At 29.1% G+C, this 12374-nt stretch overlaps 1 protein-coding gene across 16 annotated transcripts in view; it reads right to left on the bottom strand.

Moving 5' to 3' along the window:
- Positions 1-5425: 5425 nt before the first annotated feature.
- The window catches only part of LOC106683215 (uncharacterized), a 34275-nt gene continuing 27326 nt past the window's right edge, over positions 5426-12374 (bottom strand). For 4 of the 16 annotated variants that reach the window (XM_014424529.3, XM_014424535.3, XM_014424525.3 and 1 more), the window contains 4 exons: positions 8815-8914; positions 6771-6884; positions 6012-6048; positions 5433-5902 (listed from right to left, as the gene is read on the bottom strand). In XM_014424529.3, coding sequence (XP_014280015.1) covers positions 5890-5902; positions 6012-6048; positions 6771-6884; positions 8815-8914 — 264 coding nt within the window. In that variant the 3' untranslated portion in view covers positions 5433-5889. Of the gene's footprint in view, positions 5903-6011; positions 6049-6770; positions 6885-8814; positions 8915-12374 lie in introns of all 16 variants that reach the window. The other 12 variants (XM_014424536.3, XM_014424532.3, XM_014424528.3 and 9 more) reach the window with 8 other exon arrangements.

Here is a 12374-nt window from a genome sequence, read left to right on the forward strand (position 1 = left end):
CAGTAAATGTATTACTGTGATATTTGCGTGCTAAGATGCAGGTGACATTTAGTATTAAGTACTTATAATTAATCTGTTATATTAACAGGTATTCCTAAAGATAACAAACAGTTTCTCTTACTAACGTTTATTGTTATTAAATTATTTCATGCTTGAATTTGTTACTGTTTATTCGTTTATAATATTTTTTTTTTCTTTTTAACAAAGGGAATAAAAATATTTTGAAGTCATGTAGTGTATTAATTATTTTTTAATACTCTCCTAAATTTGTTTATTATATTTTAATAAATGTTAATAAGAATTATATTTTTAGCATAGATAGTTTATTAAGAGGAAATATTTTATGGATTAAATTCCCTTCTTTAGGAGATGTATCAACTGCACTTTTGAAGCCAATTTTTGTTAATTTTTTTTTTTTTTCGTATTTGCTGCCTTAATATGTTATAGGAATAACTCCTCTACTTTAGGTTCAAATTTAATTTTGATGAAACTTTATTTTATCAACTGGCTAGAATGAAATAAAAAAATAATTTTTTTCTGGGGCCTAAAGCCCTTAGGAATAGAAGCATGATTCAGAACGATGATAATTTGTCTGACAAAATATTTCTTGTTGTAGAAGACCAAACAGATTGTGGTATTTAAGTTATAATTACAATTTGACGGTGTTAATGTTGTGAATTAGCAGATTGTTTACATTGACATGCTAGTTTGATTATGGTATATGTGAATGAATAGGTGTTGTTTAAAGGAATGAACAGAGGAGTATCAATGAATAGAGATGAGAAAGTTTCTTTCAGGAGTTTGCACAAATGATGAAGGATTTGCTGAAGGAGGCAGTTCTATGAAAGGCATATATAGATCAATCGGTTAGGATCCAGTATTTAATGGATGTAGAGTGAGCAGATCTAGGATGTAGATATGTTTTTTGGTTCTTAAGACTTGGTAAAAAAAATAAAACACCAAGGAAGTATTGCCGTCGAAAAGTAGAATAAAGCCACTTCAGCATGTTACTAACAGGAGACATGAGAGAACCTAGGAAACCCGAAGATGAATCTTATGAAGCAATTAATGGGATAGGAGATAGGCGGGAAGTCGGAAATTAAATTACAGGAAGGGGCTTTGTTTAATGGACAAACCAAACTTTGGGAAAAATGGAACTTGGAAGAGAAAAATTATGTATATGCATAAGGACCGGAATGATGGTTGTTAAACAAAATTTGATAATTTTTAATGAAATTGATAATCATTTGTTCTAGACTTAAGGACTGCAGAGATTAAGTTATCTAGAGGAACAGTCTAAGAAATAAAATTTGTCAGGATCGAAAGGTCTTGTCCTCCTAAATCCTTGTATCTTTACATTCAACCTACGACCTTATCAAAATTTCCTACTGCACCTCTACTCCCATGCTTATCCCCAAGAAAATTTGCTGGAATGACCTAGAATCCTTAGCCATAGAAAGAATTGTACCCTCTCTTGATGCACTTTTTCACTTCTTAGAACCAATCTATTCTCTTTCCTTCATTGACTTCATGGTAAAATGCCTCTCTTCGAATCTTACTTTCCTCAATCACCAAGTATTTCTTAAACTTGTACCTTCAGACGCCCCGTGGCTCCCTGGATCAACTAGGAAATAAGAAAATAATTGAGAAAATTTGTGGTGTCCCCAAAAATCCTAAAACCGTGCCCTGGCGTAATATATTACTTTAATGGCACTTTTTTATGATAGCATTGAACTACAACACAAGTTTTTTTATTTTTTTTATTAACATGAAATGACTTTGCACTATAATAAAAAAAATATTAGAAGTTATATACATTATTAACAGGTTATTACTAATCACTCACTACAATAAGAAAAAAAATCTGCTATGGTGCATTCTCTATTCATTGATATTCTATCATCTGTGTCCCAGCCGTAGTGTCAGGTGGAGAAGTCATTTTTTATTTTTCTGAGGCTAAAATATACTTTGATACCACATCTATCCAATCACCTTCTGGGCATGGAGATTGTCCATAATCCATTCTGAACAGCACAGGATGGGGTTTGTAAAATTTATACATATTTTTCTTAACTAAAATAACATATGGCTGAATTAACACTTTATTTTGTTTATTTTTTATGACCCCCTTCCTGGTCATTTCTGACATACACGGGGGTTATCTGGAGGTAACCAAGTTATTATAACCATGGAGGGGATTAAGTTTTCATTTCGTGAGGCCCCACAGAAATGGGTTCATCTGAATAGGGATATTGATACTATTGAAGCACAATAAGGGTTATTATTTACAAACTATTCATACTTCATGAAGTATATACACGATAATATCATAGATAATCAAATTGTCTAAAAGAATAAGGAAAAATTACGTAAATTAATTATATAATAAGCTGTTATTAATTATGTTACCATAGTTACAATCTTATCACTACTAAATATTTAAAAGATAATGATCAAATCTTAGTCCACATTAAACTTTTGATTTACTGGATGAATTTACGTGTTTTTTTTTTTTAAATGTTACCTTTCACCATGGGAAGGTTTAAAGATAATGATCAAATCTTTGGTTCGTGTTCAGAAAGTAAACTTTTTTTCATGATCATTGTACTCCAATTGATTTGTCTGTTTTCGAACAATAAAAAAAAATTATTGATTCCATGAAGCTATATTATATTTAGCTTACAAAAAATCATAAAAATATAATGTGGCTTAGGGTAAAGTAGGTTCTAGATTTTGTTTTTTAGGAAAAACCATTTCACATTCATTTTTTATGTCATCTCAAACTATTTTTTGAGGAAAATTAAAAATTAGAAAATTTCCACCTTGATTTATTTGAAGAATAGCACTGCAAGAAACCCTTAAATACTAATTTTTGAAAAAATCGGAAAATAAAATTATTTTTTCCTACAGTAGGTCTTTGATTTCTTTTGAAAAATCTAAAAAATAGAAATAACTTCAACATGACTCAACCAAAACTTGGCTCTGGTTTAGGACTCGATGGAGTCCTGCACTACACCAAACGGTACAAACCAGATCTATTAACAAATATAATAAACAAATTAAAACCAGAGATATGAAATAAAATGTTTCAAAATTTTTTCTTAATTTAAAACCAATATTTCATCCTTGTAAGGGCATTAAATCTAACTTTTGTGTTATTTGAATTAAAAGAGCAGACATTCAGCTTTCCAACAGTTCTATTAACATAGGAATTGGATAAAATGAAGAGGAGTTATGAACGAACATGTGATCAATAGTCACTGGAAGAAAAAAAAATCTTTAAAAAAAAAGTAAATCAAGGTGAAAAATTTCCTTCTTCTTCATCTTCCTCTTATGCCATTAGCTAGCATTGAGGAGCCTTAGTAATCTAGTGTGACCACTCTTCCCATTCCCTGTTCATCTCATTGGAGGATTTGCCTCTTTTACTTCCAATTCTTTGGATATACTCTTGGTATGTAAGTATACTCTGGACCGCATGGTCTTCTTCCTGTGGGTTGAGCCTCGAATACTTTTATACGATTCATGTGACAGACATGTCTAAACCACTGGAGTTGCCGTCTTTCTAGGGTGGTTTTAAGTTCTGTATTATAATTAAAACCTCTCTTGGAGGTGTTAATTTGCATCCCTTTCCTGAGCAACTCTTCTTCCCATTTTAACAGAGCTTGTTGTACTTTGGTCTTGGTGTCGGCTATTATGACTATGTCATCCGCATATAAAAGGCTTTGTACAAGGATAAATATATTCCATTTCCCAATTGTCCACACGGTTCGTAACTTGCAGATTTTGTGGATTTCATCCATTAAATTTATAAATAGAAGGGGACATAAGCTATCTCCCTAACTAACTCCTCTCGCAATTGGAAAAGGTTCTGATTCCATACCATTTATTCTTACCACTGCCATGGCTCCTTGGTAGGCTGATTGTATCTGTTTCTGGGTTTTTGGAGAATTGCTCCTGGAAATATTGCTTCCATCAGCCAAAGATAATTTTCTTGTCTGTAAGTAAGATTTCATCGCTACCTTTTACATTTCTAATGGGGTTGCATTCCTTTCCTCTTAACGTTTTAACTTTTCACCAAAATGGTGAAAAATTTCCAATTTTTAATTTCTATTCAAAATGGTACTTGGTAGTTTGACAACACAAAAAACGAATGTGAAATGCTTTTCCCTAAAAAAAAAAAAAAAAAAAAATGTTGACCAACTACACCCCAAGCCACATAAAGTTTTTATATTTTTTGTAAATATGATATAGCTTAATAGAATCAATAATTTTTTTTTTATTATTCGTAAAGAGATGAATCAATTGGTGTACAATGACCATTAAAAAAAAATGTATACTTTCTGAGCTACAAACCAAAAGCTTTTTTTTCATAACTTTTTTTCTTCTGGAGAATTCAGGGATTTTAATATCTTAAAATCTTCCCATGGCGAAAAGTAAAATTTTGGAAAAAAAAAAGCGTGTAAATGGGTCCAGTAATTCAAAAGTTTATTTTGGACAAAGATTCAACAATTCCCTTTTGCATATATAGATAGAGCAGTTATGGTAATGATAAAAGTTTCCACTCTAGGCCTGATATTCATAAGCAGCTATAGCACCCTCAGTTAGCCACCAGGTAAAGATGCTGGATGTATTGGAATAATTACCAGTTTAATAATTAAAATTTAATACTAAATAATTCAAAACATTATCCAAATTATAGTCTCAAAACTTTTATTGTTTTTACACGTCCAACAATTCGGCCATCTTCAGGGACAATCTTAATTCACTATGAAACATTATTTAATCATTCCAAACACTTCATACAGGCTATTCTGCCCAGGTCAATCAAAACATTTTTATCCAATAAGTCAAATATCCATTAAAAATTACAGTCAAAAATATTTCTCATTAACCACTATCATACACTTTTATGATGTATTACTTGTACAAGTAAGGTTGTAATAAAAGTGTATGATAGTGGTTAATGAGAAATATTTTTGACTGTAATTTTTAATGGATATTTGACTTATTGGATAAAAATGTTTTGACCTGGGCAGAATAGCCTGTATGAAGTGTTTGGAATGATTAAATAATATGTTTCATAGTGAATTAAGATTGTCCCTGAAGATGGCCGAATAGTTGGACGTGTAAAAACAATAAAAGTTTTGAGACTATAATTTGGATAATGTTTTGAATTATTTAGTAAAAAATTGCCAGTCTCAAGAAAGAATTTTTATGATTATAAATAAAATTTAAGCTATAAGTTAGAAACAAAAAGCAATTTAAAAAAAACAGCATAAATACTATATTAAAACACACTATAGGAATAGAGAGAGAACAGAATAAAAAAAATTCATCATTTATAGTTGAATATCTTTTATAATTTTTTTACATGCGAAATATCCAAAAGAAACAAAGAGATCAATAGTCATTCAAAATAGTAAAAATTTATGACAACACATTTAATTATTTACTTAGAGATTGGACTAAGTTTCAAAATCATATGCATATACACTTTATTTATTATATTAATTATACAATTGACGATGCAAATATATATGCAATACATAAATATACACAAATAAAAATAACATAAAAAATTATTTACAAATATACATTTTAATAATGTAACTAAAAGATGAGATAAATTACAAAAAAAAATATGTTAAGACAAAAACAAAACCTGATTATTTATTGGGTTAATATCTGAATTTATTAAAGTAACTTTTGGTAACTCATCAAGTAACTGGCACACGTCTTTGATAATCTATATATACAGTAACATTTTCTAGAGTTTTATGTATTTTAAAATTTTATCTTCAATTTTTAACTTTGAATTATAAGTAAATAATCAGTTCTCGGACTTTGAGGATGAGCAACTGATAAAGATGTATAGGCACAAATCCTAACTCAACAAGGCCACCTGGTAAAATTATAAGCAAAGTTGTACACTTAAATCAACTGCAATCTTTAAATATTAATTTATTAATTATCAAATTGATCTAAGACTAGATATCGAAACACTGGATCACCTTGCCTCGACTGCTATGTCATCTAGAAAAGCATTACCTGGAAAAAAAAAAATCAGGTTAGTAATTAATAACTGATATTAGACAAATTTAAGGTTTCGTTAGAAATCTTCCAGTAATAACCAAATAATTAATATTAGTACTTCAATTCGAGAAATATAAATAATTGAATTGTTACCATTCTAGAATGTATTCCAAATTATTGGTCAGAAAAAAATTACATATCAATTATTACAACATGGGAATGGTTCTTTTATGCGTAATAAATAGTAGACAAAGTCCACTCACTAACAACAAAGTAATATCTGATTAAATGAACATATTTAACTATTATAATTTTTACTTTTGGAGTATACTGTATGGGAAAGTTTCAGAGAGAAGGAATTTATACCAGTCATTTTGGTACTCAATTCTAACAAACTTTATCTAAACTAAAATCAAACTTTGTAATTTTATGGTAATTTGATGTTTTAGGTTACAATATTTTTAATCAGTTTTCTTCATAAAGTTGAACAATCAGAAAAAATATATATTTTTTTCTGATACAACATAATTATTTTAAAGAGATTAGCTATAGATAAAAATATGCAATCTACATTGAAAGTAAGGTGGATTTAAAAATCTATGAACGATTATTTTGTCACACTCATTTCAATTACTTTTTAGGGGTATAGAATGAATCATTTTATAAATTTTTAAATTAAAATGTAATTCATCCAAATCAAGTTAACTTCAAAATGAGGTGAGCAACTGAATACTGACCTAAGAACTCAGCTATGCTCGTTGGATCTGTATGATCGTGATCTTGGAAATAACCAACAATGATATCCGAGGGAATTTGTTCTTGAAATTCCATAATAACATTTGTGATGGATCCTGGTTAAAGAAAATAGATGATAGAAAAAACAGAAAGCAAATTATTTTAATAAATAACCAAACATTTAATTAAAAACTTAAGGTACACACATTACTAAATCAAACACAAATTTATCCCCTGCCTTAAGGGTAGTGCAACTTTTTTAAAGATCAAACAGAACAAGTTACATTGAAGTTATTATATCTCAAAAATATTGATACTATCATAATTTAAAAAAAAAAAATGTCTATAATCATACTTAAAAAAAAAAAAGTTTCATATTATAGGTTCATTACTGTAAATATAACCTTAATTCAAGTCTTGTTAATACAATGTTTTAAGATTTCTCCTTATTTTTTATTTACAAAATTTTATTTATTAATTTATTTAAAAACAAATTTACAACAATATTGATTTACTGTGACTGTTATACCTAACACTAAATAAGGAAACCAGTTTAATAATGAAATGCAAGGATAAAATTATATTAAGGTAATTGTTTTAAATAAAAAATTTTGCTGTTGAATAATCGTATCGTTGTATGAATATGATGAATTTGTATAGTAGAATACCTTATGATGGGGCGATAGTCCTGAAAGGTTGTTAATGATATATTAAAATAAAAAAATTTAACAAGGAAGTGTGTTTCACTACAACTCATGAAATAAAAATAATTTCAGTTTCAGGTGAAGATAGATTTATTATAGTGAATTTTAAGAAGTAATTATTTCTTTATAACAGTGGTCCTCAAACTTTTTTGTCCTACCGCCCCCTTTCCAGGAAAAATATTACTTAGCGTTCCCTGGAAATCAATTTTTTAATAGCAATTAATAGGAAATATATATGTACTAATGTTTCTACCTTTTTTCGTAAAATATAGCAAATAAAGGTGTAAATTATAAACATTGAACACGAAAATTATGAAACTGTTTATTGAACTCAGAATAGAATGTAATACAAAAAAAGTTAGAACATTTGAAATCATCTAAATGAGAAGGATAAACCAGGTATGCTACAACCAATTTAGTAATCCTCGGCTCTATTTTCATCAGCAGTGAAATAGTTGACTGTGACTTGTTATTCATCGCCCCAAATGCACCTGTGACCATCACCACCCTCCTGAATCACTGCAGCGCTCACCAGGGGGTGGTAGTGTCCACTTTGGGAATCACTGCTTCAGAATAACTAGACCGATTTACTTGTTCATTGTTTTGTTTTATTCTTATTATATTCCTCTGAAATTGTAGCACAATATATTAATAATTATAAACAGTAGTTTGGTCTGAAATTCACTTTTTACATTATAGACTGATCATTTTGTTTATTACTAAGATTCTAGATAAAAATCTTCAAACATTTTTTTTTTAAATATGCAGATAGGACAAATAGTTTTGGATAATCACTAGCAAAAGGTGAAAAAAGTTACTTTTTATGAGACGCTAAGAGATGAAAAGGAAAGGGTCTTAGTCATGCAGCCAATTCTTTCTCATATTAATAAAATTAGTTAATAAGCCATTAACATATTAAAATTGTAATACATTGACTCTTTCTTTTGAACAATTACACATTTTTTGTAATATATTATAAATAGTAAAATTTGTCACATTATTTAGCATGGAAAATGTCAATCTAATAATCTGGAAACCCAAAAAGCCTAATTGGTAAGGATTTAAAAAAAAAAATTGAATCACTTACAGGAGCCAGGAAGTTAGCAGGAATTGCATTAACTCCAGAAAAAAAAATACAGTTTTTGATTTTGTAATGGTCGCACTACCCTTAATGATTTGTCAAATGAATAAGGGACAAGATTAACATAAGATAGGTAAAAAAGATTTTTTTTTTTTTATGCACAAAAGCCCCAAGTACATCTCAAAAGCTATTTTGCTTTAAATATGCAGATAGGACAAACAGTCCATTAAAAATTATTTTAATTTACAATTTTGAACTTACTTTCAGCCCATAAAGGTTTCCTTCTACCAATTCTTTTTATGTAATACTTATCTGAATAGTAATTCAAAGGTTCATCTGAAAGTGTATCCTCATTCCACAGCTAAAACAAACAGCAAAAAAATATTAAAGGTATGAAAAGGTTAGAGATCTAAGTTTATTGCTTTTGGTAACCACTTTTTTTCACTTTGTATTTTTTAATTTACAGGATAAAATACAAATCTAATCCCCTATAAATGTTACTGGAAGTAACAATGTCTTGTATCATAAAGTAGGCAACAGATAGTTACTAAGAAAATGACAGGATTTGGTAGCCTTAGTGTCTAATAAATGGTTCTCATTTTAACTCTTTAGCTTTTTTCAAGGATTTTTATTTTTTTTTTATTTTGACCTTTGTATATCTATTCACAATTCTTTTAGCAGACTTATAGGACAGTGAATAGCTATTAGTGACATGTTTGGCTAGTCATCCATATTTGTAAAATGTTACTCCGGGGCCTTTTTTTCTTTATTTTCTATATAAGCTTTTTGAGTCCATTTAGATCTTCAATTTTACTTCCTAGTTAATTGAGCGAGAATCAAAAATTATACGTTATAATTTTAATAACATACTTCAAACATAATATGAATTCTTCTACTACAATACATATTTAATTTGTCACAAAATAATTAGAAGCAACAAAATTCTGACCAGCAAAAGTTTAGTTTTACATTTAGGACAATTTACAAACGTATGTAAATATACAAATATAAATCACTGGATCCTATCAAACATTTATTAGTACACTGTCAGCCTAAATAACACTGTCATTTTTCTTGCTCCATCTAGTGGTTTTGTTCTAAATTAAAGCACTTGGAGCCCCACTGATTTTGAACAGCTGTTGAATAGAACAGAAATATTAATTCCATTGCAATCCTACTCACATCAGAATTATATGTATATATATTCTACCACAAGGTGTAAGCAAGCATAGTGTAATTTATAAAACTTACAGTGAAATATTTTTAAAGAAAGATTTGTACATTTAAGGTTAGTAATGTGTCTTAGTTACTATCTGCCTGCAAACTATCACCATTACTTCATCTACACTATAATTTACCAGACTTCACCATGAAATTGTAATGGCAGATATAGTTTACTAATCCTTCCACCACCCCTTATGACATACTTGGGAGCAACATGCAAACTGTAGACTGTCATCAATACCACGTAATCATGGACAGTCTGATACAAGTTGTAGATAAAACTAAGGTTATCCTCACTAGTTCAGAACATCTCTCTTATTTTTTTTTTCGTATTATACCTCAAAACTTACTCATTCACATCTCTGTATAAAAACCTTGGAGCCACCTCTCAACACCTGTCTGGAAATAACCAAATTTTCCTTTTCCCACAAAAATCCATCATCTCCAAGATCCTTTCCAAATAAGCAGCAGGTCCTTGTATACTCTCTCATTTTTTCTACTTTCGCTAGGATTGCCTGGTGTACAGAGTATTGGACTAGAGATGGGACTGGATAGACTTTATTAGGATTAGATTCATCTTCTAGGTTTTCAGGTGCTTATTTCCTGATAGAATGCCAAGGTATTCATTTCTTGTTATATAAGAAATGAAAAAGCCCATAACCTTCGGCTTCTCACCCAATGATATTCAATTCATTTTAGAATATAAGATACCACTCTATTATTTTGAGAACAATAATGGGACTTCTCACAGATCACTATCCCCTAAAACATATTCTTAAAAAGATGAAATTAGAGGATACCTAGGAGGTCTAGGCCCAGAAACATAAAAGAAAAGACTGGCTACATTCAGTGTGAATGTGAAGTTCTGACCTTCAACGGATTGCAGCACTTAAAATAGCCAACTAAACCTGAAGAAATTAACATATCTAACCCTCAAGACTTGTAGTGTTTTGTCAGAACTATAACATTCCTACGAGATCTGTAGATAACAGGAGTAGTATCACAAAAAACTTAAGGCAAGAAAGGGTTTATCCTATAATAATATATAATATTGTTAATTTGTATGTCTCCTATAATAGAACTACTTTCTTAAATAAATTATTCATTCATTATTTGTGCTACTTATTTTAGGAATTCTTAATCCATTTCCATTTGTGAAAAATACCCCATATTCTTTTACAAAAAACACTTATTCCTTACCAACTTAGTCAATTAATAATCACATTGATGATAAAAATACCTATGACAATATCAATTGAAGAGTCCACAGAAAAAATTATTTGTCTTTTTTAAAAAAAGCATCTAGTGAGAAATAAAAAGTACTATTGAAAGGTGAAATTGTTTCCATGATTCTTATGCTCTATTTTAGGTAACATTTTTTTAATATTTAAAAAAATGAAATATTAGAATTATTTACAAATCATCACTTAACTTAAGCTGTGAGGCTTCCAAATAAAATAATAATTCAATTTCTATACTATTTAAAAAAAAAAATCTAAGTATTATTCCAGGAATATCATGTCTCAAACATCCTTTCGTTAGATACATATATCCTGTAAGATACATAATATACATAAGTGCTGATCAGGAAGAAAATTGGTATCCACATCCGAAGTGGAGAGATTCTGTCATTGAGTGTTTCAAATGCATTTATGTTAAACAAAGTTGTCCTTTATTTGAAGTTTCACTGTATAAAAATTAATAAAATAATAGTTATAAAAATAAACAAATAATTAATTATAAACGTTTAAAATTCAAAGTTCATTTAAATTTAAATTTAGCAACTTACCTTATTTATTATAGGGCTCATGAATCATCTAAGCTGGATGTTTACCAATTTAAAAATGTGTTTATTTAAAATGTTATCTTAAAAAGTCAGAAACAACATACTCATTTTTTTTTTTTTCAATGACTAATATATACCACTTTTGTTAAAACCATACTTCAACTTCAACTGATAATCTTAATATAGTGAAATAGACACATTTCAACTTTATTAGTTTGGCCTGATATTTCCTAGTTTATTGCTCTCCAGGATGATGGAGACAAACTATTAAACTATCTAATGTTATAAATTTTGAGTTTCGCCTCTTTCGTTCAGAATCTACAATGCTAAAAATTTCAGGAATTTGAACCAATGCTATTATGAAGTTCTGCATTATAAACCATCCTTTCATGAGTAAGGCTGCTCGTAATTTGCATGATCAAGCAGGCTAAAGAGTTGAGGCAGCATTAAGTTGCCAACTGAATAAAATAGTTACTGTTAAATAGTACTCAACAAGTTTGAGAAAATGCATCTGATAGTGTTCAAATAATATTTCACTTGGCATCATCCAGAAAATATTTCCAGGGGTTACAAAATCATTTATCGTCCACAACACATTAAGTGATGCATATGAACAATATTTCAAATTTGTTTATTTTATTCAATTATCTGAAGCATTTTTGAAAACTAAGTCTTTTAAAGACAAATCCATAGATCACAGAATAAAAAAGTTCAGTAATAAAAAAATTATTTACAATAAGGAAGTTCTTTTCAAACTTCTAAAAAGTAGCTATATTCTCATTATACTTAAATTTAATAGTGACATCAGGGC

Source organism: Halyomorpha halys, unplaced genomic scaffold (assembly GCF_000696795.3).
Source record: "Halyomorpha halys isolate HHAL.00 unplaced genomic scaffold, Hhal_1.1 Scaffold473.1, whole genome shotgun sequence".
Taxonomy (NCBI): Eukaryota; Metazoa; Arthropoda; class Insecta; order Hemiptera; family Pentatomidae; genus Halyomorpha; species Halyomorpha halys.